Raw genomic sequence first — 27908 nt, 5'->3', positions numbered from 1 at the left:
GCCAAATGATTGGAGATTATTAATCTCTATTAAAGATGACTACAGATAGAACTGGTATCAGGCATATCAGCAAGCAGGTATCGATGACCACTGATTGGAAATCACCATTGATTGTGCTCGTTTTATCAGTCTGGGAATATATTACAAAAGGTACTACATCTGGTGTCTACAACACTTGCTAAACCTCTTTCCTGCACCTGAATTTCACAGCAGAATTCAACACACAAAATTATCAATGGAAAGGACAACATGGTCTTGCAGTGCAGCAATATTTCCAATGAGAAGCTTTGCATGTACCACAGAGTTTGGGTAATATAAAGTACCTGTGCATGATTTGTGACCTTGAAGTCAACACACTTCATGCTAAGAGAACTGAGGACTAGAAATGGTTTAGAGCTGCTGATCAAGAGATCTCTCTTTCCTTGTTTCAACTAGTTCTGAGTATACCATTGCTGAGTTAAGGAAAAGGAAGGAATTTAAAACACCTCAGCTGCAAATTTTGCCTAATAAAGTGATCAGCCCATGTCATCATTCTTCAACTGCAGCTGACAAATCCAAGACAAGGACTCTATGCTACTGGCCTGCTTACAGTCCGATAACATAAAAAGTCACCCTTCCTTCTCTTTTTATATGTAAAAAGTGTTAAGCATTTAGTTTACTGTCATTTTCTTATGTGGCCTGAAACACATTGTGACACATCAAAAATGCTCACAGAATGAATAAAAAATGTGCTGTCTGTTTCAATATACGACCTCAGTCATCCCATAGCATTTGATGCTGCCTGCACTTTAATGTCTAAAGCTGCCTTAATTATTTATTTTATTGCTTTTCTGAAACATTGTTTTCTCTTTCTGGTATTCTTCCCTTTGTCCAATAAAATTATATAAAATAACTGCCAGCAGCTAGAGAAGATGCAAACTGGGGGTCAGTCACCAGCTACAACTAATGTTGATCAGGTGTATATAAAACAGTGCCCTTCACTTTACTTCCACTGGCACTGAATTCAATTCCTGATCCACCTAGATGCTGAAATTGCTTCTTATGTGACCACAGATGAGTCATGTAAACACCTGCCTTCTGGAATAGGGAGGTCCCATTCCATTCATTCAGCCATGAGAGCACTATGTATTTCCCAGGACACACTGCACCTTCAGGATTTAGCCTTCAGCACTACTTCCCCAACTCAGCAAAAGCAGAGCTGAACTACTTACCACTTGTAGTGTGCTTTAAGATGATGGACCAAAAATCCCAAACAAAACTACCTGCACCACTCATATTTTGTTTCCTATGAAACCTGAAACTTGAGACATGGGCATGACAAACAGATCATCGTAGAAGTGCTGCACAACAAAGATATAATTTGACATGCTGCTGAGATAATTAGTTAATCTGCAAACTTGCAATAAGGAAACCCAGATACATCTCTTTCTGTTGCAGACTAACTGATGTATGTACAGTCAGACTTCATGAACGCAGATTTGGGCAGGGCTCTCCCCACATGGGTGTGCCCTTCCAGCCTGCACAGTGGATTTTTTAGGTGAGGCACAGCATGTGCAGAACTGGCCCCACCGTTTAAGTCCTAAGGTTCATCTGCCATGGCCGAGTGAGCTTGGACAGTGACAGTGAAGTCCTCGGGACTGTCACAGCACCCAGTACTAACCAGGGCTGACCCTGCTGAGCATCCAAGATGTGACAGGATGGGATGGCAGGGAGGCATTGAACTGCCAGGGGATGGCCCCCACTGAGACTCGAACTCAGGTCCTTGGGATTCAGAGTCCACAGTGCTATCCATTACACCATGGGACCACGCCAGACTAACTGATACATTGCTAAATATGTACCAGGAAACCCTGACATGAACTCAGTGATGTCAGGAAATAAAAGACAGATCTGGCTGGCTTTAAGCCAGGCAGAATAGCAGCAACAGCTGTGTTGAGTTCATCTATATGGGCCTGGGAATTAATATCCCAGTTAGCTAGGCTGAAGGTCAGAACTGGATTTCTCCTGAGAAAAAAGCACTGTTCCAAACTGTGCAGCAGGACACTATAAAAAATATGGTACTTATTGCAATATGAGCAGAAATCCATACTGCCTAGAACAAGACACTTACCTCTGTCTTCATTCTTGAATTCAGCCAAAATAGGAAGATGCATGGCATAAAGAGCTGTCAGGCAGCTGCATTATCAAATCTTTACAAAGAGTATTTGTGTTAGTTATGGAGCTTAATTTAGGAAAACCTGATTTTCCTTTCCCTGCACCCATTCCCCTGCTAGCATTTTATTCGAGGAATCAATTAGGCTTTGATCAGTCATTGATCAGGAGTTCCCAGTGGGGAGCCCTAACGCATTTTATCTGCAGTTATTGTTCCTAAATAACACCTATTTCTGAGCATGCACTTAATTCTCTTCATCAATACTGTGATATCTTTCAACAAGCCCGTTAATAACATTTTGGAAGTGCACTTTCAATGAAATCCTCCTTCAATAAATGAATTAGTGAAACTACTGGGATTTCCTTTGGTATGTTTTTTTCAGTTGCACAGGCAAATAGATTCCATCTCCCTCACCTCCTTCTGCCTAAAAAAGGTTGAAGCAATGTGTTAGAGTTCAAGATACTAAATGGAAAGCTGATCAGAACAAATGGAAAGAAATAACCAACAATGCTTTAAAACAACCATTCATTATTTTTCACTAAATTATCTATGGAATGAAAGATTTGATACATCTTTACACTCAAGAATTTTTCACTGTCATTAGCATTTCCCTAGTAATATTTCTTGAAAGACACAAAAGGTGCAGATCAACTTTGACAAGACTTGAGCATATGATTAAGTCAGTCACATGGGTTTAAGCATGTGCTTAAGTTATGTGCTGAACAGAGAGAGATTTAAACCTATGCCTGTATGCTTTGCTGAAAAGAAGCCAAAATGAGTTGATTATACTTAAATTCTTTTGATGAAATTTCTGCAACTCCCTGTTGTGTGACACCAGTACTGAAATGCTAATAAACTAGCTAAAATTAGGCTTATTACCAAGTAAAATAAACCACAGAGACATTTTTGTCTTTTCTTATTTTTTATCACCATTTATGTAACATTATTTTCTATTAGAGAAGTAAAACACTTGACCAGAGCAAGCACATCAGGCTCACAGAGGAGTAATTGCAGTGCATTGACATCCAGGAGGCAATCCATAGATTCCTCCACATCTGCCTGCAGTGCTACTCCTGTTGATCTCGAGAAACAGCTTTCAGCTATGTCAGCACTTACGCAAAACCCTAACTTCAGAACACTGCCAGAGAGGGGGAACGTGCCAGGAACTGCTTGATGGTGGGACTTGATAAACTTGAAGGTCTTTTAAAAACAAAACAAATGGAACCTAATTGGAAAATACAGTATTAACCACACAGGCTGCCCAGAAACCATTGCATAAATACATACATATATATATATATATATGTATATATATACACACACATATATATAAATATATATATTTATATATATCTCAAGACTTGCATTCTCTGAAGCTTGTTAAGCTAATACAGCACATCCCTGCAGTCATACCAGGGAGAGTTAAAATTGGCCTTGTCCTCTTGAGAGCCTTCTCTGCATGCCAAGTGCAGACACCACCCATGCAGACACTGTTCTGAAATTGTCCCAGCCTTGAACAGCAGCAGGAACAACTGTGTTCATTGTGGCAAGGGAGGATACACAGACCCAGTAAGTTCTATCACCACTCGAGTTTCTACAACAAGAAGCTTTAAAACCTGTGATGAGGTGATGGTGTAGGAAAAGCCAAATGGATGATGGAGAAACAGTGGAAGGAAAGGCAGGCCATCTGCCATCTGACCGTAGAGTGGTACAGTGACCAAACATTGTGCCAGTTTTGCAGGATTTTCCACAGCCTGTTGTTTTCCAGTAACTTAAGATCATCTCTAAACTGCATACAATTTAGATGACCTTGTCCCTTCACTTTAGCCTCCATTTCTCCATTTCCGAGAGCATTCCCATCTCCTGTGTGTGTGCTGTGGACAGCCCTGGGGGCTATGCTGACTGGGAACAAGAGGCATTTCGCTATCCAAGGAGACACCCTGTTCACTGAAGCTCTATCAAAGGCAAACTTCCCTTGATGGAAGCTCAGTGAAGACAATCTTCTGCAGTGGACTTGAACTAAACCTTCCATAAGAATAATTTCTTTAGTTTCTGTGAATCCCTTCCTCATACAGGCGAGCGGCTTAGCAGGATCAGATCATTTCAGTGAGCAACTGTGCATGAGTGCAGCAGGGGGAAGAGAGTCTGGTTTTCCACTTTTTAAAGCCAGATGTGAGGGAGGTTGTGAGGACTGAGCTATACTTGAAATCATATCCACTACATTACTGCTGTCTCAGTATAAGAAAAAATATCAATCAGGAGTTATAATGATTTTCAAATTTGTTTGAGAAACAAAGCAAGAAATGCATCAATATACAGACTATATTTTTTATAAGCTAGCAGTAAAACTATAGAGGAGTTCATTGCAATTTACTGCAACATGGAAAAGAAGAACATTTTCACACATCTCATGAGAAACAGAGACATTATTTTTCAATCCTCTGTGGACCATTCTGTGGGCCATTTTCAACACAGCTAAGCAGGCATGGAATTTAGGCTGTAATTTTCACAGGGACCCCAAGTGAGTTAATGGCCTAATCTTTACTGAAAATTCTCATTCTAACTGAGTTGCCAATAGCAGTAACTGCTGCCATAATGAAATATCATAGTCAGTGATCCTTCAGTGCTTTTGTTCCTTCCTTGCTTATGTTACTCAGTTTGACATTTAAAAAGAAAAAACCTCACAAAACACAAAACCCCCTCACATTATTTAGTTACGTTCTTCCATTTGCGGACATTAAATAGCTGTGTCTGTAAATCATATAACATGCAGGCATCTGAATAAACCTACTGAAAAAAATCACATTACAGCTGCAAAAAAATATAGACTTTTTTTCCCTGTGCCTCCAGGAGAATCATCACAGTAAAAATAAATACAGATTTAAAAACCAGAAGGATTATACAAGTTAGAACTGGCACAAGACTGTGCATTTTATTAGCATAATTTATATTCTAACAGGATCTAATCTTGTGTTGAGAAATAAGAGTATCCAGCCTCTGACAGGAAAGGGCTCTGCTGCTTTATCACAATAAAATTAAGGTTAACCCTATCAGTACTTCATGGATCTCTTATAAATACATAGAGAGCCTCATACAGAAATGACAAACTTATTAAAATGTCAAATGCTGCTCTGTATTAACGGAATTAAAATAAAACATACTGAAGAGAATATTCCAGCTCTAGATGGAGAGCCATTCACATCACCATTTACATGACTCTAACAATGTTAGTGGTGTTTGGACTGTTTCAAATGGGGCATAAATGTAGGCTGAAAAAATACTGCACTCCAGAGTGATAACAACCTGCCTTAGTTCTCATAAACACAAAACCTACATTCACTATCCCATCTCTTGAGCTGATACTTCTGATACAAGCTACGCTTTGGGAACTTGCATATGAACATCCATAAATGCCAACAGGAGCTTCCAAGTCTCTCAGGTGCTCACTTTTTCCTGAAGAGAGTCTATGAACCAGTCACTGCTGCTTTGGAAACAGCCAGGACAAAATAAAAGGCCTGTATGTTTTCCTGACAACCATCCCACAGGAATCCATTTCATCACAGCCCACATTCACTTGTACAGAAGTCAAGAGACTCATATTTTGCAACATGACTAGTCAGTACAGTAGAAGGAATAGTGAACAAGGTCTGAACTCAGGTCCTGCCAAAGAGATCTAGAGTGCAGCTTCACGAAGCAAGGCATTACAGCTTTTCCTTCTTACATGGTGGATTCCTGAGCTTTCTCCAAGTCCCTCTCTTTTTAATATCAGATCACATAGCTAGTTCAGAGAAAGAGTTGTAGGCTTCAGGGTGGCATTTACCTGCTGAGATCAAGATAAACATCTTGAAAATCAAGAAAGAAAAAGACATTCTAGGGCATAAGAGCAAGCTGGCTGTTTAAAAGCTCTGAGAAGTTGATACCAAGTCACTAGAATGAGAAGCAATTTTTTGGCTTCTCACGAGTTGATGAATGAGAACAGGGGAGTTCTAGCAGCCTGTCCTGTTCACCTCTACAGCTGCACATTCTTCAACAGTAAGAGAATAAAAACCTATCCATAAATGGCTGTAAAGAAGTTTTGTCATGATGTCTTTAATAACTAACACACTACTAAAGCAACAGTGCCAGCAGTGGATACAGACACTGCTCACAGCCCACGAGCCCATGCGGTCTGTCCACATACACATGGATGCACACCCACCCTATGGCTGATATTCCCACAGGAAATATCCAGCCTGTGGCTGTGCCCATTCTAAAACAGAAGGAAAAAAAAGGGACACCATTCACTAAACAAGTGCTACTAAGTCACCTGCAAAAACAGCCTGGCCATAAACACAGCTCAGCCTCTCCAAACCCTTGTCAGTAGCCAAGACACCAAGAGCTCTAAATTTAGAATTGGCCCCACCTTCCTGCAGAGTCTTGGGCAACTCCCTCAGCTCCTGCCTCTGCACCTATACAGGGTCATAGCACTGCCTGCTTCACAGGACAGTATTGATTAACATTCACAGCAGCAAGGGACAAAGTATCCACTCCAACGTTCTTCCACTGGACAAAGCAGGATTAAATAAAAATCCCTTCTCAAGCCAGGAACAGAAAATAACAGTTGGCCCCCAGTTTATTCTGGGAAGAATTTTACATGTACATACCATCCTAATAAACAGAAAGATACCAGGCACTTCAAAAAATTGATTACACATGTATCTGCATATATCTATATCCAAAATGACTAATACAGAGGTGCACGAACTCATATTCTGCAGAGTCCTTTTCTTCTTTTGCACACAAAATTAATGTTACTGTCTTCTGATGGGCAAGTGTTAGTGTGGATTGTTCTTTCACTGTCTTTCCAGGGAACTACATTAACTGGATTACTGTGGTGGACTTTTTGGGCTTAGCTGCATGCCCATACTTGTTGCAATACTGTTGTTCACATTAGGAAAGCCAGCACACAAATTCTAAATATGCTGTATGAAAATACCAGTTTTAGGCTGCTGCTGTTTCATTTATTCTGTAGTCAGGACTGTAAGTGCAACACAAACTATTGCGCTCCTCAGGATAAGATTTAAAGTCATACAGGAACATTAACAGTCTCAAATTTGTTCATCCGCAATGCACAGACTATACCAATTTGATTACTCAGTAAAAATGCACTTATCTGGAGCCCACATTTTAGACTCTGTTTTGATCTTACTGACAACTGCAGTGTACCTCCTGCACCACCTACAGCACGACTCACAGGAAAGTTAGTCTCCTGATCTTTTATTAAGAACCAATAAAACCCACTGCAAACCAACAGGGTGAAGGAGGAAGGGAATCCTTCCTGAAGCTTTTTCACTGTTTTTACATCAGAAGAGTGAGGACGAGCATTCTCTGTAACACAGTCATCAACCTAACAGAGGTGACTACTTTATGAATAGACACACTTCATTGTGGGTTTTTTTTTCCTTTCCTCAATACCCATACATTTTTTGAACTACCAGCCTCAACACCAGACAAAACCAGGGAGTTCTACAAGATGATGGCATGGAGCATAACAAATATATTTATCTTATAAATCTAATTCTTAATTCTAATTCCTTCTGTGTTCAGGTCAGGTCTTTATTTTAGGTCTGCCATTATTTTAGAAACTACTGTAATTTCTCTTCTTAAGATCTCCTAAGCAGAGGATCTGTATCCTTTCACAGACTAAATCTAGGCTGTCTCCATAATCCCTCTTCATGACTTCTCTCTCCCACCTTTCTAGCACCTCTAATAATTTCCACAACCAAAACTCAATATTACATTCACAGGGAGGCAAGTCTGTCAATTTATACAAGGACACAATAATATTTCTGACTGATTTCCTTTCTAAATATAACTAGGTGTTGTGTTTGGGTTTTGGAGGCCCACTGCATATTAAGTAAATGCCTTTATTCCTGCATGACATGTAGACTTTTCTCCTATGAGGTGACAAGCAATTCAGAATCCAATAATGCATACAAATAATTTTAAATTGTCCCTTCTACTATAATTACCTTGCAAGTTCATTCCACGTTCCAGCTACTGGATGTTGTCGAGCAACCTACCTATCTTCAGTCCTTCAGAAGTGCTCCTGACAATCACTCACAGTGCTCATTAATAAATCTGGAGCCTTTCTAGAAAGTAGTGTTGACATCTTATCCACTCCTTTTCCAGGTTATTGCTAAACATACTGAATATAACTAGGTCTACTGTTAACCTTTATTTTAATCTTTTGTGAAGGGTTTTTGTTTGCCTTTTTTTTAATTTGTTTACTTTGTTTTTCCATTCCAGAAGGCATTTAATGGTCATGCACCTGATGACTGTTAATTCATGTCAAAATTTTGTCACCTACCTTGTGATTTTCAAGCTCCCTTAGTATTTGACCATTTTAATTGAATAGGTAGGTTGAACACAATTATGCCCCAGTATTTGTCTTATTGAAGCAAAAATTTTTAAAAGAAAAATTATTTTAAGGGTAAAGATAATTCCGAGAGCCAATATCACCCTTACAACAGAAGGAGTAACAGTCAAACAACTAAAATTTGAAACTACAAACAAAAGCTTTGTTTATTGAACTTTTAAACATTTACCTTGGCTTTCCACTAAGTACACATCTGCTGCAAGGAGCAATGTGGAAAGATAATGAATTTTGTACCTGTGCTACAGACACCTCCTTTGTAACAACACCAATGTGGCTCAAACTGTAAACATACTTTTTAAAAATCCTTTTCATTCCGATGGGTGTCTCTTCCTACATGCTCATAGTAAGGCTCATTGGCTTCTTTGATTTTTTTTGTGGGCGTTTTTGGTGTTTGTTTGGTTTTTTGCTTTGTGTTAATGACAGATGCACTTGGCAGTATCTGTGACCTTGAGTTGTACACATGAACAAGCAAGACAGCCCAGTCCTGCAAGGCTGTTTATGCATTCTGAGAGAGCTCCTTCAGAGAGGAGTGTCTCAAGGAAGACAGAAGCATGATGTGCATACCAAACCAAGAGCTTCATGATTTATTTATAGGGTAAAGGGGCATATAAATTTACTGAAGGGAAAAGAAAAATGAAGAATTTGACTTACCTTGTCGGTGTAGACGAAGAACAGAATCACAACAGTGAGCTCCAACAGAAATATAATTAACAGCATGATAAAAAACTGTCAAGAGAAGAAGGGACAGGGGATAAACAAAAGCAAAAGCCGTCAACATCTATTTCAGCTTTTTCTGGATGCACAGTAAGTACATTCAGCAGATCATGCATAATGGGGAGTGGGAATCATACAGGCAGCAAGATACAAATATGCTGCAACATGCAGCAACCGAAAAAGCAGGTCAATAGTAGTCAGGAAACGTGATGGTATATGGACATACATATGGCTCATGTATATCACTGGTTTCAGTAGAACAGCCTACAACCCCACAAAGAGAAAGCCAGTGCCCTATTTGACAGCACTTGAGGACTCTTCCCACATTAGGATTTTTAATTTTTTTCCTCACTGGATATCATCAGTGATACCAGTGATTCCCAATGCTATCAGTGAAATCCACAGCTTCAACTTCCCATTGAAAGAGAGGGTAGCCTTGCCCATAACACATGAATTCATAGCTCCTTTCAATGGGAATTGTGGGAGAAGTGAAAGGTATATCAAGTAGCCTTATGAGTAGTTTCAGGTAGCTACACAAATCACCCATGAGTTTCCGTTGAAATGGCCTGGTTTGTACTGAAGACACCAAAGCGAAGTCAGTCCACCTCCTGCTCTTATAAGCCATGGAACTAAAACCCAGTAGTCAAGCTCAAAGGAGTAGATAAAAAACTTTCAATGCAGGCATTTCAGGTAGATTTCTCTAAAGCCCTCAGCTCTGATTGACTTCAGTGAGAGGAACTGCTGGCAATGCCAAACACTTCTGGAAAACCATATCCTCTGCATTTTGTTGAGATGCTGATGGGTCTGCAGCACAGGTCTGCAGCAGTGCCAACACAGCAGCTGCACAGACTTTAGAATGAGTGCTATCAGAGCATTAAAAGAAACTGTTCTGTAAAATCAGGTAAAAGAGAGAATCATTTCGGAAACTTTTCATGATCAAAGGTCCTGCTCCCCATAACACAAACTCCACATACTTAGCAGCCTGTAAGGCTGGAATTCTAATACTGAGCAACACCAAGTTAACTGGAATCCCATCCCCAAGAGAAAAAAAGCCAACTACAGTCTCTTTAGCTTCAACCACAAGGCTGCAAACTTATGAAAGTTTAATAGCTACTGAGCCTTCATCAGAATTTCTTCACTGCCTGGTAAGCCAAAACCAAACCTTTGAACCTATGGATTTCTGTGACTGAATGGAGGGCAAAAGGTCAAGAAGGGGAAAGTACTTTTCTCCCCTCATACAATTACTGTGTCTACAGAAATCATTGCATTCCATCCTGTGAATCTTAAATTATTTATTTTCAAATCTTCATCCCCAGTATTTTCACGCCTGCCTGACCCTAATACCAGATCCTATTACTGTCCATTTTTGAATCACAGAATCCATCCATGCTCGAGATTCAAGTTGATTTCCATATCATTACCATCCAATACTGACCTTCTGCATAGCTTTGCAAACCAGTCTTGATGCAGCTTGCTTATTTTTTACAGTTTTAGCCTGCTGAATAGCATTAACTGAACCACGACAAAGCATAACACTATCTGCAAAGATGCACAGACACTTTGCCCTATGTATTTGGCTGCAAAGCACTTTTTTGCTCATCCATAAAGCATCACTTTTCCAAAAGGTGCACGTGAACACCACTTTCTCCCTGTGAAATTCCTTGCATAACCAGGATTGCATGAGACAATTTCTAGAACAAAGGAAGGGCTGGTACTCATTATAAACTGTGATCAGCATTTCCTACCACAGGACCTCAATTACATCAGCTTATCATTTTGCAAAATTTTAATCTGTGTTTATATATTCTGTGCTTGTTTCTGTCTGAACGACAAAAGCTTTTGGTGAACGTAAAGAAATAGGAATTCAATTACCTTTAAGGATGAGGCAGGACAAAGTAAGCTATTCTGCGCAGGTTAAATTTCTGGTTGTTTAATTTGAAATCCTCTCATACTGCAGTGTTTAGAGGAGGGACCTGAAACAGTGTGGCTCCATTTCAGTCACACGCCTTTTGTCTTACCCAACTGAGTGCATTTTTGCAGGAAAGTTATTAGCCTTCAAAAATGCATTTCACACATCCAGTAGAGATGAGAGGGCTCAGCAGCTAAAACCTGCCCTGTGTACAACCACCTGCTCATGCACAACCAGACAAGAACAAACCATCCCACAGAGAACCTTTTCTGCTCCTGTGGTGTCCACACTCACCCCTAATGCCTTTCTGCCATCTCCCCAGAGCCAAGAGCCTCCAGTTCCTGCTTCACAGGACATGACCTGGAACATAGGGTATGGCCAGGAACTGGAATAAAATTCAGGGACCTGTTTAATGTGCTCTCAGGAAAGCTTTTCCTCCCTTCTTTGCACTCAGCAGCATGAAGAGAGTACAGATGAAGCCAGGGAATGAGTTTGCAGGAGAAAGGGGAGCCCAAAGAAGAATATTCTTATCAGCAGATGGGGAATGGTTTATTTTAGGATATCATCTGGAAACCAGCTTTAGAGAAACTGCACCTACAGGCAGCAGTCCATGGAGGCAGGAGACATCAGAGAAAATGGCAAAGCAGGCATGGGGGCAGAGCACACCTGCACACATGGATAGCCCAGGAGGAGCAAGGCCTTTGAGAGGACAGGGGCATGGGGAGGACCCCATGGTGCAGCTAAGGGAAAAAGAAAATCAAGAAACAAAGGTTAGCAGAAAAAGGAAAGCCTGCTACACTGACTCTCATGACTGAGTACCATGCACAGAGAGTGCACTGGAGACTGGCAAGGGGGCAGGGGGTGTCATTATTTCTCAATACCACAATTGGCAGTCAAAAGTTTAACCTAATTGGCAACAAATTAAGTGAAATTTCACAACTCAAGAGTGTTTTCCCCTGCAACACCATCTCTCCAAAATCCCCCATCTTCAGCCTGGAGCAGGCAGCTGCTGTTGCCAGTTGTGCTGGGGTGTCCACCAGCAAAAGGAGAGTGGAACTTTTGGCAAAACCATAATGGTGCTCCTGCCTTACTTTATACTAGAGAAATAGTCATGACATTGCCATTGTAAAAGATGTTAAAATTGCAGAGTCAAGCACTCAAAATTTGGGAAATATGAGAATAAAAGTGTTCTCAGTGATGGTTATGTATCATGTCTAAGTCTTTTCTTACACAGACTGAGAGGTTCCTCCGAACTGGGAATTTGGTTTCATGCACTGCAGATTTTGGAAGTCACAGTGAATCAAAACTAATGTACACTTTTCAGAAAGTCAAAACCTAGATAAGTAGGATTATCCTTTATCTCCACAGAAAAATATTTTGGTTTTATATAAAATATCTAGTTATACCTTTCTTACCATTTGCATTCACTGTCAAAGCCCAGATGGTTATATCACAGATAACTAACATGTATTAGTAACCCCTCTGTGTGCAGACAGTGGAGACCTGTGCTGGATCTTCTGTTACAGAGGTAAATTGCATGAGGTCAACCTCAAGGTGTAGGATTCAAATTCATCACCTGGTAAAAGCTACAAGCACTTACATGTCAAGACACGTGTCATCCCCCTCTAAGGAAGAACCATACCTGAACCAAAAGTAACTTGTTGGAAAGCAGAAATCAAGGCTTCCCCTGAACTGGCAAAGCATAGCCTGCACACTTCAGCACATTTTCTGATTCACCAAACTAAAATGCATGGACATATGCACAACCTGCTCCTCTATTCCCACAGCATCTTCCAACAACAGTTCATTTTCATTTCCATCCTCAGTACCATCCCAAAGGGAATGATGCCCAGAACCAGCCGTGGCAAATACCATTCAAATTTAAAGGGAATAAACATAAACCCACTAAAGGCTCACAGCTCCTAAACCCCCACCACACCTGCTGGAAACTCTCAAAGCTCCTTTTAAATTGAGTTTTCTCACTGTGGTGATAAATACAGGGAATAATAAAAATGAGTTTTGTTTGGTTCACTAGGGCTGTAGGCTGTTGGTATAATAAAGATTTATGCATGGAGAAACAACAATCCCAAAGCAAAGCATTCATGTGAAACTCCATAAAAAAAGATTAATCTGACCTTGTACAGAGAAATGCTTTACCACACTACTTGCCAAACAGTGGGATGAAACCTTGTAGAGGTTCAATGGAAAGGTACCTACTCCTCGGCTTTTCATAAATTACACCTGAAATAACCCCATAGAAGTTTTGACGAGAAGGGAGGCAAGGTGATGCCTTTCTGTCTACCACTATTCCCAACCCTTAAGAAAACTAAGGCCAGTTTCTCAGTAGCTACCTTCATATTCTACAAAGCCTATGACTTTCTCACAGGTTCTCATTAAAGGAGTAGGGAAAAGGAAGCAAGCAACTGCTGTCAACCCTATCCCATATATATGCACCCCCCTTCTGATGTCAGAGAGAAAAAAATCTGCTAAAGAAGAGAAGGTTCCAACTTTCAACCCCATCCCAGCTAAAGCTGCACCAGCCTTTTGAGCCACTACTTCCACTTTGCTGCATCCAGCCTCTTAATATCAGTGGGAGAATAAAGAACTGCACTCTATGTACACCATTTAAAGCACCTTTCCATCACAGCTCCCAAAAGCACAAATAAAAAAAAAACCAATAAGTTATTTACATTTCCTTCTCAAACAAATTCCCTGGTTTCTCAGATGATACAGACACTTGCCTCTCTGTGTGGTGACTGAGCACCACACACTAATATCCAGGATTGTGTCTTTTGCTTCCCCACTGTCTCTCCTTGCTCAATAGTTGTACCATGTTGCTCAAATTGCCCATCTCTCTTATCAGGAGTAGCTGCTCATCTCACAATCTCCCAAAGAAAGAAGCGACCCACTACAATGTAAACCAATGTGCAATTATCTTATTAGCCTCCTAACATTTTGCTGTGAGACTAAATGTGATATAACTGATGGTGAAATCAAGACTGCTGGGTTCAGACTGATTGCCAAAGCAACGCTTTTGCTTTGATGGGGGTCTGCCTCAGAAGGGGACAGTAAGATCACAGTGTGCCAGACCCTCTTCTCAATTTACCTATGGCAGGAGAGAGAAGTTTCTTGCAAAGTATTACTAAAATACTCTTCAACAAACAATATGAAAATAGTAGGAAGGTCCAAAAGCCAGCAGTCTCTCTGGAACAGTGATACATTCCAAACAATTCTAAAGTTCATGGCTTAGCAAATAAATTGTTTAGACCAAACTACATTCAAATTAGCAGAACCTACCTAAGAATCTGAACAAATAACTTCAACAGTCAGCCTGTGCTGTTTTCCATCACATTGTGCCTACACTGTTAAAGTGTCTGTAAGGTGGATCATTGGCTTTTCTTCTGACAGAGACAGTATGAAGTACAACACGTGAGCAGGCAGGCTGCACCTGTGAAAATGCTCCAGCAAGATAATTGCTCTTCAGCTGCAGCAGCTCCCAGGATGCAGAGAAAGAAAAATAATAGAAGATTCACAGGCAGTCTTTCCTCTGTAACATCAATGGCAAGTTTGATACAGTCAAACATTTTGCCTTTCACTGAGGCTGGGTTACCAGGTGCTGATTTGAGAAAAAGGTACATAGATTAAAAAATGCAGGCTCTCCACACAATTCAAAGATCTCTGCTTTGTCTTTAGATTATAATCTCATATGAACAGAAGTGCTATCAAAGATAACCTAATATCCCGCACAAATCCTTCTCTTCAGGGATAGCACCTTATCTTTAATACTTCAGGTGTAAACAGTATCTCTCTTTTTTGAATAAATTATGTCAAACTTTTACCTACTGAAATGGTAAGAAAATGAACTTTATCCCATCTGAAACCAAGAGACCTAGATATCCACAGAGCTCCATTAAAGTCAAAAGAACTTAATGGGTTTTATAGCAGCCACACTTTATTAAGCTGCCTGAAAACGAAGAACTTCCCTTGAATTTAATATGCTTTGTAATTTTCCTGTTATTTTATAATAGATTTTGTTATTTATATTTAAATAGCATTTCCTGAACTAAGTGGAAATGCCTCATTACTATTGTTGGCATTGTCAAAAAGGTCTGTCTTTCCTGCAGAAGTGTAGTATTCCCATGGCCAAACAAATTACAACAAACTTAGATGCATAAAATCAAGCACCAAGAGGGGCGACATTCTCAGGGGTTCTGAATGCTGTAACCTATTGCCAAATATACTGAATATTCCACAGTTTGGAAAAAATCAAGCCACCTAAGGAAAGTCTGAATCAATGCAAGAATTCTGACTAAGATAATGAAAAACCTGGAGAACCACCCACTCTTTATAAGGGTCCTGTATTTTTGCCAATATTGGATCTGGCTTTGTAAGAAGAGCAATATGAAGATCATCCTCAAGCATTTTAAAAGGCTTCCCAGAATAGCTTTTTTATAACACACTGGTACATGACTTCCACAGAATAAAAACTGATATGGTCTGGATTTCATCAGTGCTCAAAAAACCCCAAACAAACCAACAGAACTTTCTTCTACTTTTGAAAGCAAAAGTGTTTAATGTATCACTAGTTCTTCCAAGAAGTTTGATTTAACATAATTCCTTATAAGCATTTTGATCTGATATATTAATAGCGAGTGGGAACATTATGAAAGGTTCACTGTTTTTTTTCTTTGATTTTCTTTACCAAGGTACTGAGCAAGGAGAGGAGAACAAAAGAAAATGCACAATGGGAATTGGAAGTGACTTCCTCTGCAGCTTGGAAGACGTGTACAGAAAGACACAGAGCAGCGAATAAGAAATGACAGGACAGCACCCAGACTGTAAAAATAACTGGAATGACAGTCAATAAAATCCCAGTGTATTAATCTACTACATGAACTTTGAAGCAGAAGGGAAAGGGCAGTTTGCTTCTATCAATTTCCATCACCATGGATTCTGATTCTACATCTCAGTACCAAAGTTTTTGCTGACACTCCGTTTGAATGCTCCTTTCATTAGTTCCATAGGATTGCTCCTTTGTGGCACCATGCATGCTGCCTTCCTGCCCACAGCATTTAGACTCTTTGAATATTTGTAGATCTGTGTCCCATTTGAGCCCTCTCTCTGCCATGCTGTGCATATTTAGCTCTTTCAGTACTTCCTTGGGAGTAAATCTCCTTAACCTCACAATCATCTTTTTTTTTGCATAAAAATGGTAAGTTTGCTCATAAACTATAAAAAGGCAATAATATATATGAGCAAACTTATGAACAGAAACGCCATTATGAAAACGGAATCTATCTAAATTTGGTTCATCAGCTATTATTGTCTAAAAGCCTCAATAGTTAATTCATTCTGATTGTGACAAAGTCTTGCATGCTTTATGCCTGCTGGATATATAGTACAGGTCTGTTTATGTTTGGACTATATTTTTTATGAATGTGCAAAAGCTCCTGCTGATCAATAAAGCTCAAAGAAATCTGCAGTAATTATTTCTGGAAAGATATACAACATATGCCATCTTAACACATTAACAGTGTTTCATTTTAGTCTCATTACTGCTTTCAGTTGGAATCATTCAGTCTTACTGCATTAGTGAGTGAGAGCTGAGAGACTTGATATTCCCATACCATGCGTCAAAGGATTTTAACTGGCCTTTTATGGCATTTCTAGTAATTTTTCATATTCTCCAAAAACTGACTCAAAATCCATGAAGTGTCATCAAATACTAGCCAGGTATCTCTCTAATATCAGAACAACAGGTGGGTACAGGCCCATTTAACAGATCACAGATTCCTTAGGACTAATATAGCTCTCACTGGACTGTTAAGGGTTGCTTCATCTCTTCTGCGAACATAATGCAAAGGTGGGACAAGATCTGGTGTCAATCTTTATACTAGTAAAGCAAGAAACTCATCCTACTTGTGAAGTACAAGTGGCTGAAGAAGAAATAATCCAATACTGGTTTAAACCAATATTCTCCATCTATGGTGACAACATGCAACACTCATTAGTGCCTAAACTTACACCTTTAACTCACACCTCAATACCATCTTTGTATTTAGTAAATGGAGCTTCTTGCCCAGGGTATTTCTTGTCATCTGGAGTGCCAGCATGAAACAGAATCGGACAGCTCGGGGCCCAGAAAGGAGGAGGACAGCAGCAGCAAGTGGTGCCCACACCCTGTGTGAGGAGCAAGTGGCTTGGCAGGGCTGGCTTCACACTCATGTTCACACTGAACATCTGGCTGACCCCAAGTGCTGGGCAAAGTGACAGAAGTTCCCCCAAGACAATGAGAGCAAATGACATGACCATGCTGCTCAGCTGACGTATGATGAGTTGAAGGGTAAAAAAATTACTGTGAAATTCCACAGTCTTCCCTTTACATGTATTTGCAAACTCTGAGCTTAAGCTTGCAATAGGACCTCACCTTCCAATTATAACAATGGAACATTTCTCTTATTTCTAGGAGTCTCAAAACAGTGCCTAGAAACTGTGACGTACATGTACATGAAGAAGATGGTGAGAAGAAGATGGTGAAGAAGAGAATAAGGGACAAGGTGGAATTTTTTGTCTATTTAAATTCTACTGTTGGTTTTACCCCAAGATTGCTGTTCTCAAATGTGCTACACAGAAGCTGCTGCATCAGATGCACATGGGCCAGTCTTTTAGTAGCTTAAAGGCCAAACAAGTAGTCAGTTTGGCTTACCTAATTCTGCCTTTTAGGTGGTAATATTCTCCTTCTGAGAATCTGAATGTTTACAGCACCAAATCAGCTCTGGCTGTACCTTGGGTAGGCACCACTGATTTATACACACTAGCCTCCATTTCTTTATCTTCAACATTACTTTTCTGAGGTTCGGATAATTCTAATCCTTATACCAAAAGAAGCCAATGTTGCATTGAATTTAGAATGCACTATTAAGGTGGTTAAAAATAACAGAAGAATGACTAGGAATACAATCACACAAGCTTCTTTGGTAAGCTATTGCTTTCCACCCAAGGAAATAATTTTATTATCTGAAAAAAAACCCTATCAAGTGTTACACTCAAAAGTGACATGAATGTCTGGATTGACAAGGAACACACAGATTACCTGTTCTTTACTTTCAAAACTGGAGGAACTCTGTCACCTTTCAGCTTTTGCAGGTGGATCTGAGATCTAGAGCAGAAGTCCATCAAAAGCAGCAGAGGTCAGTCTTTTAGATCAGAGGTCAGTCCAGAAACTGCAAGCTCTGGCAAAAATCAGGCCTTCTTGAAAGTGTTTTCCAGACTATCATGTAGTCTTATGCTCTGCTCTTCCACCATGAGGTTCCTTAGACTACTTAACTGTCCTGGCAATTTGATGTGCAGTGAGATATCAGTAACCCACGTCAAATCCTTACAGACAGTAGTAAGGCAAGATGAGGCTTAGTTTCTGGGTCCACTTTGGAGAAGAAACCTCTGGTACATGAGAATTGGTTGAATGCTGATGTACAAGATGGGGGGAAGGAGGCTTTCCAGGTGATAGAGGAACTTGAGCCTGCACAGACTGCCAGAGAAGCTGAAGTCGCTAATACACTCCTAACAACTACTGGTCAACAAACTAGTCAACAGGAGTTAAATTTTGGAAACACTGGCAGCTACTTAGACAAACAGATTAAACTTTCAACTCATATAAATTAGATTAGCCTCACTGACTCCTGCACATGGCTTTGCCACCCTGTTTGACTGCCATAAAGCAGTGCCTTGACACTATTAAAAGGAAAGAGAATGTCAGGAAAAGGTTCTTCACTGCAATGGTGGTTAGTCACCAGAGCAGGCTCGCCAGGGAAGTGGGACCTCAAGCCTGTCAGAGCTCAAGGAGTATCTGGATTACACTCTTAGTCATACGGTTTAGTTTAGTTTAGTTAGGTAGTCCTGTAGGGAGCAGGTAGTAGGACTAGATAATTCTTACGGGTCCCTTCCAACTCAAGATATTGTATGATTCTATATCTCAAAGCACATCAGGCAATAGCAGTATTGCATTAGTCTATTTAGAAAACTAAATACTTCCCTATGAGGTAAGCCCTTCCTACACATTCAGCCTAGGGTCAAGTTGAAAAACAGGAGGGAAGAAAAACAGCTTTCTTCTTTATCTCCTCTGTTCCCAGCTCCTTTGATTAACTGCTACCAGAGTTGGAGAAAAGAAGGCAGGAAGAAGAGGACTCAGACTGGTTCCATCCCCTCCTGAGTTTCAGTATCAGCCAAGCAGAAGGAGCTAAAAACTCAAAGTCAATGAGGAGCAGATTCTTCATAACAGAGACAACCAAACTAAGGGAGATTAGTGCTCAGTACTTACAGTCCAAACAGACCTTTCCTATGCAAAACAGCACTACACAGAGAAGTGTTATATGTGATGTATAATGCCCTCAGCCTGTATGTATGGCATCTGCCTGGTCTTCGCATTACTTGCTTTCTGCAGTGGTTGCAGCCACCATCTCCCTGATTTTGCTAGTTTGATTGCTAAAACACCACATCGTGTGCTAAACTGGAATGAGAATCTGTAGCACTAAATTACTGAGATGAAGTCATTCATGGGCTGTTTCTTTCCCATTTAGTCACTTTGAAATAAATTCCCTGTCACAATGAAACTTCAAGTGTCAGCTCTCTGGATCCATTGACACTATCAAAAACAGTAGGTTTTTTAGCTCCTTTTCTTTCCACTCATTAACTTTTTCCTCATTTTTTTAATTGCTATTTCACTTACAGATGCGCTGGCTGAAGTTCAGAAAACTCTCAATGCACAGTAGAAAACATCACGGGCACTCATTTTCCCCTTGGACTATTCCATAAATGAGACTCTTTTGATGTCTGCATAGTCACACAGATATGTATATTGCATCAGCACATTCCACAGCTGGTCCTGACCTACTACCAAGGTTTAATTCTCATTATTCATTCCAGCAACTCTGATGAACTACTTGTATTAACATGAGGTTCTCATTTAAATTAAACTGAACACACAGATCTGCCTGTTAATTATTATTTTCCTTCGTTCTCATTAACCACTGTTTCAGCTTTTCTACAAAAATTCAGGTTATCGACAAATCAGGAATAAGGGGAAAGAGCGTGTATCTAAGACATTTTATTATTTATCTAATCTAATCTGTGATGTGATGGAACATACCCAACATTGATGTTTTATAAGAAGGCAGCTTTGGGTAATCAGAGAGGAATCAGCATTTTGTCTGCTTCAAGCTCTTCCCCCTTTCTAGTCAACTCTTGTGTAGGCAATATGTGGTAAAGAATCCCCTCTGCCTCTTTTGACTGGATTACTGACCATGCTGCATTCCAATCAGGAGCAGAAGAATGTGTTCTTTGTACCGAATCATTGGAGAAAAAAAAAAAGTGTTACAAAATCTGAGGGGGAAATAAAGAACTGCCTTATTTACTTCTAGGACATGGGTTATTATTTAAGTTTCAGCTGTCTGGAAACAACTGTAACAACCAAATAGATACTAAAATTCCTCCTTCAAGGGCTCAAAACTACTTTTTACCAGTATTGCTATGAATTTCTGCACCAAAAATAAGTTCCTATTTGCAAAAAACATATTCACTAGACCATGTTCACTGACCCTTTCCAGCAGCTTCTCTAAATGTTCTGTTTCACATTTAACTGAAGGCAATGCTGCAATTAGGCTGATCAGCTCAGCTGGGACGGCCTTGAGTGAAGCCAATGGAAAACAGCTAAGTCTACCAATTAGGCATTTTCAACAAAATAAAAACTGAGAAATGCTTTTGCTTTGGGATGTTTTTACTTATGATTTGGACACAACACATATGATAAATCAAAATTTCTATTGACATTACAGAAACATGGACTAAATACTTCTTGAAGGTAATTGAAGCACACAGGATGCCTAGACATATTCTGCTGTAATCACAGAAAGATGATAAAGGCATTGCGATTTAGACAATTTCAGTTTGCTTCACAGCTCTCCCACAATCTCTCAGTGCAACCTATCCAAGGCACTTATTTTCATTTTGCTGCAGCTATCCATCTGTCTAATGAGGATAATAATATTTTGCATTTGTCTTATCTAATTAGAAAGCAAACTCTATTGGCCAGGTACCTCTGCTTACCAGGAGTTTTACACAGAACGAGCATCCTCATGAGCTGCCTGCAGGGGATACTGTAATACAGATAAAAAATTACGTAATCCATCATGATTTAATTTCTAGAGTTCAGACTTTTAACCTGGACTATCCATGGAATAATGAATGACCTTTCTCAATGCAAGCATACAATATAGATCTCTGCTAAACATGTACAAAAGGCAGAGAATTCACATAATTTAGCTCCTCAAACATAGATCTTAAGCAATTAACTTAAAAGACAATGTTGACACAGATACTAAAGGATCAGATAGGTCAACGTTTGAGCATGAATGTACTTAATCAGGCATACATTTCTTTAGCATTGAGAAATGGCCTGTTCATGTGTGCATGCAGCACCCGCCTGAAGTCAGTACTATGATCAAGTCACCAAAGCTGCTTGTGCTGGAGTGGTACAGCAAAGGGTAAAGAGCACACAAGCTGAACACTTTGTGAAAACTCACAAATATGATGGATATGGCTAAAAGCCCTGATGGACATTAGAACTATATCCCACCTGCAAAGGGAAAATGAACAAAGACAGATTTCTGTGTGTCAAGACAGCCTATAGAGATTTGTAGTACAGCAAGCTGACCCAGCAACGCAGGACCAAATACCTATGAAAAAAAAATAAATGGAAGTCCATAAACTAATTAACATAAACTAACTCAAGTCAACTTACTACGTCTGTCACAAGTTGAGGACAGTGACCCAACCCATCAGAACAAAGCTGTCATTTTCTAATTACAGCTGAGCTTGTATCAGAGGGACCTCTGTCATACAGTCTTGAGCAACAAGACTAGCAGAAACATCAAACAAATCTTTCTGAAGCAAGAAAGGCCTGTTCACCTGCTTCATTCACCAATTTGCATCTACATTCAGATGTAAGATTATATACACCAGGTTGTATACTTATCTCAAGAACGCCTGTTGCTTTGATTTCCCTGTGGAAATCTAACAATGGAAAAGCTTATCTTCTTTCACATTGTTGCAGAAGCAAATAAGAATCAGTGCAAATACCATTCTTTGCTCATGGAGATCTTACAATGACAGCTACAAAACTCACCCCATCTATGCATTTGCACAAAACTCGTAGGACAGTTGAAGTTTCCTCTTATTTTTCCTTTACGTTCTATTTTACATGTTCATATTACTGTATTGCTCTGAATGTAGGGAAATAGGAATGGGCCTCTTTCATAAAAGATTAATGAAGCAGTCTCCTGACTACACATTGCCACTGAGCAAGAAGTATCTGCCAGTTCCTCAGCTCATGGACACCATGTAAGTCCTTTCAAGTCATTACAACTCCAAAGCTCTAGACTACCTAAACTGTCTATTCAGAGTGTTAACGTGGATCACTCCTGACTATTGCATACAACTGCAAAAATCTCATTTACAAATTAAACTTCACATCTGCTTTTGACTGCCTTTCTCTATCTGTCCTCTGCAACTTAAAATACTTGGTTTGTCCTTTCTTTCAAACGTAATCGGCTAATGCCAGAGGTAACCAATTACTAACATTCACACCCAACATCCCAGCAGCCTAATACCAAAGAGCTTACAGGTGTGCTGACAACCCAATACAAATGTCATACATGGAAAACACAAAGACACAGGATCAGAGTCTCATCTGCTCTGCACACAAGTGTATGAAATGTAAATAGACTGAAATGTCTCTTTGATACTGCTCATTTTTCATTCACTCAAGCAAACTCCTAAGGAAATCTTATCCCCCATCCCATTATCAAAGAGTAGCACTATTCCTAAGGCAAGACCATACACAAACATCCTGTGTCTAATACGTGTCTAACACCATGTAAACTTTAGCTCCTCCAACGGAGGCAGGTGGAGCTAATAGTTATTCCTGCCCTGTTTCCTCTCAGTTCATTTTAGGATCCCAGTAGTGCTCCATGCCTCCTGCAATAACTCCAGTGTCTTCCTCCAAACCACCCACCCCAATAATAGCATCACATCCTCTCAACTAGTAACTGCCACATCCTTTCCTCTTTCTTCTGATTTCAGGAAGCAGAAGAAGAGGTGCCCCTGTTATACGGGAAATTTGTCTTTCCAGTCCTTACAGGTCAGACTGTCAACAACCTACCACTAGGATGAGATGCATTATGAGAGATATGAACAAGTGGAGATCCGACTTGTTCTTGGTTAAACCACAAACTACCCATGCAGTTTGCATGCTTAAAATGCCATTAAGCATCTTGAAGGAGATCTTAAGGACGTGATTTCAGACTGGGCAGCAACAGGAATACAGTACAGGCAGAGCATCTGGAGAATGATTCACATCATCTTTATTACTGTTCATGGTCAACCTTGACATCCCAGGCTTTCTGTTACACTGTATTGGGCAGAGGAATGGGAGAGGTCAATGAAAACTGCTACTGCCTCAGAGATACACAAGGACATTCTGCTCAGCAGAGCTATGTCTGATCTCATGTATGTAGGTTATAACATGAATATCTGCCACCCCACTAAGATAACATCCCTAGGTACTCCTCCAGCTTGGTTTATTCCACTTTCTTTTCTTTTTGTCCAGCAGAAACCTGCTTCAACTGCCTGCACACCTTGTCTGTCTCCTGTCCCTCCCAGTTCCCTAAATTTGTTTAGTGCTTGTTTCTTTATTGGTTTAGAATCTCATGAAGTTCAACAAGGCCAAGCACAAGACCCTGCACCTGAGTCGAGAGATCACTAAGCACAAAGGCTGGACAGAGACTGGATGAAGACTAGCCTCGGGGAGAAAGACTTGGGGATGTTTGTAGATGAAATGCTCCACATGACTCAGCAATTCACATTTGCAGTCCAGAAAGTCAATCACGCCCTGGGCTGCAACAAAAAAGAGCAACCAGCATGTGGAGGGAGGTGATTGTCCCTCTCTACCCCACTCTAAGACCCTAACTGCAGTATTACACCCATCACTGCAGTATTAAGTCTGGAGTCTTCAGCATAGGAAAGACAAAGATCTGTTGCACTGGGTTCACCGGAGGTCCACTAAGTTGATCATAGGTCTGGAGCACCTCTCCTATGAAGACAGGCTAGGAGAATTGGGGTTGCTCATCCTGGAGATGAGAAGGCTTTGAGGGAGACCTTATAGCACCTTTCAGTACCCACAGGAGGCCTACAAGAAAGCTGGAGAGGGACTTTTCACATGGACTGATCTCTAGTAACAGGACAAAGGGGAATGACTAAGCTGAAAGACAGCAGGTTTAAATTTGACATTAGGGAGGAATTACTTACTGTGAGGATGGTGAGATACTGGTTGCCCAGAAGGTTGTGGACTCCCCATCCCTGGAAATGTTGAGGACCAGGCTGGATGGGACTCTGAGTATCCAGGTCAAGTGGTAGGTGTCCCTGTTCATGGCATTGAGGATGGAACTAGCTGATCTTTAAGGTTCCTTCCAAGCCAAACTATTCTATGATTCTAGTGCTGAGGCCTGACAAATACTGAGAAGTGAGGGTGAACAATCCAAATACACTATCCAGTGAATAGTGCAACAGAAGACACTACCGATACAACCAAATAGCCTCTATCATCCCATCTTATGCCCCTGTATAGACAGACTTTAGTTTCTCTGTTTATGTACTATCAAAGCCCCTATTTCCAAATGAAAGAAGTTAAGAAAAGTTAGCTACAGTAAATACTGCACAAGAAGATATAGTAGTGACATCACACATGAGCAAGACAACTTACTCCATGAGTTGCTGCACATTTGTAGTAACACCTTCTGCAGATATAAATTACAGGAATTCAGTTCCAAAAACAATCTTAGCTACTAGCAGGACCAAAGCCAGATGTTAAGTGGTGGCCAGGGAGATGCAGAAAGGAGTGTAAGGAGTTGATCCTGCACTGATTGTTAAACACTGTGTGTGTTTAACACAAGGCTGCCAGTACTTGGGAGCTTTCCCTTTACAACTTAATGATAAATCCTATTGCATCCCAGTTGCAACAAAACCTAACCCTAACCCAATCCTCTTAAAAAGCAGTAGAGAGGAGGCATTTTCAGGGATATTTAACCAAAAACAGAGATAGTTTTGGAAGAGATTCTTTACATTTTGTCAGAACATAGTGTTGTGAATACCTGTGGAACAAAAAACAGATGAAGAGATGTAGCCTTGGTTTGATATTCAGCCATTTCTTTCATTCAAGCATTTATTTGGCTGTCTACATTACTTAGAAAAATGGGAGCTGGCCAAAATGAAATACACTAGCCCTGAACTTGAAAATACCATTTCAAACACTAGTCAAATAGAACCAGCAATGTGGGGTATTTACTGACAGTAAGGAAGTACTAATGCACATTGAGGAAAGTTACTTTAGACTCAACAAAAAGTGAATTCAATGTAGACTAATCAAACTGTATTTCAACTCTCTATAGTTTGGCTTACTTGGCATTAAAGTAGCTGTAATCAGCTCTAATGTAACTCAATTTTGAAGAAAAATTGAGAAAAATAGAGGCTACGCTAAGTATCTACAGCACAGAAAGGTAAGGGACAGGCAGACAGAGTGAACTGCGGGTACCAGATCAAATCAAGCTTCCCAATTCTCCCATGCAAAAAATTCCTAAATGCATTTTGATTCCTTTGCATTACTTAACTGATCCATCAAGTACAGTCCTTACGTCATGCACTGAAGGGCATTAGATTCTGAGCATCGTGCAGCATATGTCAGGAGGAACAGTAAGTACAAACATTTCCATCTTCTTGTAAGGGTGCTCATGTAGTTTTGGCTGAATACATTCACCCTGGATGCAGCTGTCATAGTTTGAGCAGCAATGATAGATAATCGAGGGAGTCTTTGCCCTTGCCTAAAGGAGATATGAGGGCCAAAGAACCATATGAGATAAAAGGCTGAAACTCTTCCAATACCAAAGACTGATTGCCAGATTCTGACCCACAAGAAGGGACTGCTCGCTGCTGGCCACATCTGAGTCAGGCCTTCCAAAAAGCATATAGCTTATATGTGCAAGATTAATCACCTGCTTTACCTTCAGACTCAGCACCATGAAGGCTCCTGCTGCACTGGCACTGAAGCTGTAATTCATTACAGGTGGCTGGCCAGACACTTCCTTCACAAAGTGGATGTTTGTAAGATTGTTGAAAATTTCAAGGACTTTCAGCTTCAGATTCTGATTTCAGCCTTCTCAGTTTCAATTTCCACTCACATAGCTACCTTAATTTCAATTTATATAATTCATTTTAGTTTCAAACCACATACCTGCCCCAGAAATAGCCTAGACTGACTAGTTCTGACTGGTTAAAAATCAGCAGAAACAACTAAGGCAGGGGTCTGGAAGGAATCCTCTGCTGAAGGCTTGGGGAGTTGTGTTCCTCCATTCATTCTGTAATTTCCCAGGGAACAAAATGAGTATGTGAAGCACAGTAAGGAAGAGCCTTTTACAAAGGCATGACAGATCACCAAACTGAACTCCAGCATGACTTAACTCTGAGGTTTGCTGAACATCACGGTCAAGCCCTAGACTGGAGCAGCAAGATCACCTCACTTTCTGGTCCTCAGCTGAACAGGATGTGAAATACACACTAACACCAACTACAGCACATATTCACTACTCCTAAAATTCAGCTTTGAGTGATATCAAATTGCATTTTGATAAAATACCTCAGGGATGTGGCTCAAGCCTGTGAAATCATGGGCAGGTGGCACCTTAATAATCTTTGATTTCACAGCAGTCTCCTTGTGGTGGTGTCTTTGCTCCCTGACATGTCAGTCTTTTGAGAGTTAATGACTGGCAAAACCAGCATTGTCAAATCTGAAAGTCGTCTTTTTCAATCTAAACCAAAATCAACCTCTTCACCGTGTTTCCTGCCTACACTGATCTTTCTGCCCAGGACTTCAGATCATCAGCCCCACCAGGGCAAACATTTGGAGTAGATCACTACCAAAACTGAGTAAAAAATAATTCAGGGATACACTGCAAAAGATGTCCTCACAAAATTCTTCCTCTTCTCTGAGGAGTTCAAGGAATCCTACACCACCACTAACAATTCCCTTCTTGCAGGTCTCATCCTCCATGCTAAGATTAAAAGTGGGGTCAGGAATGAGCTAGTCTGATTCAGACATGACTCACATCTCGTCCGTATCAAGTGAGCATCTTGTGTTGAAATCCCAGTCCCTGTAGCATGCATTGGAACAGCACCAGCACCATAAGACAGCAAATACCACAGCAATGCTGCGGTTTAATACTCACACTCAGCAGGAGGCACTTGTTTTCTTTGATGGCACCTATGCAGCCCACGAAGCCAATGATCATGACAAATGTCCCTGTGACGATCAGTAGGTTGGCAGCTGACAGGGAGGGGAAAGAAGAGGAGAGGGTGGCAAAGTTCCCTTGGGTAACAGCCAGCCAGATGCCTACACCAAGGATTCCACAGCCTCCCAACTGGGAAAACAAAGAGAAACAGAGAAACTCAGTTATTGCATCCAAGCAACCCCAGATATTAATCCATGTTAATATGGCAGTGGTAGAACGGCTCTGCTGGGGTAAACCAGCACTCAAGCTCTCCCCCTATGGCATTTTCAGTAGGGAAAACAAAGGAGAAAGAAAAAAGTTATAGAGGAGAACTCAACAGTAAGA

At 40.4% G+C, this 27908-nt stretch overlaps 1 protein-coding gene across 8 annotated transcripts in view; it reads right to left on the bottom strand.

The window, feature by feature from the left end:
- Positions 1-27908, bottom strand: part of TSPAN4 (tetraspanin 4) — a 437423-nt gene that overhangs the window by 47363 nt on the left and 362152 nt on the right. For all 8 annotated transcript variants that reach the window (XM_071558757.1, XM_071558760.1, XM_071558761.1 and 5 more), the window contains 2 exons: positions 27522-27713; positions 9222-9296 (listed from right to left, as the gene is read on the bottom strand). In XM_071558757.1, the coding sequence (XP_071414858.1) occupies positions 9222-9296; positions 27522-27584 (138 nt within the window). In that variant the 5' untranslated portion in view covers positions 27585-27713. The remainder of the gene's footprint in view (positions 1-9221; positions 9297-27521; positions 27714-27908) is intronic.

This window comes from Pithys albifrons, chromosome 6, assembly GCF_047495875.1.
Source record: "Pithys albifrons albifrons isolate INPA30051 chromosome 6, PitAlb_v1, whole genome shotgun sequence".
NCBI lineage: Eukaryota > Metazoa > Chordata > Aves > Passeriformes > Thamnophilidae > Pithys > Pithys albifrons.
This window is presented reverse-complemented; position numbering and strand designations above follow the sequence as displayed.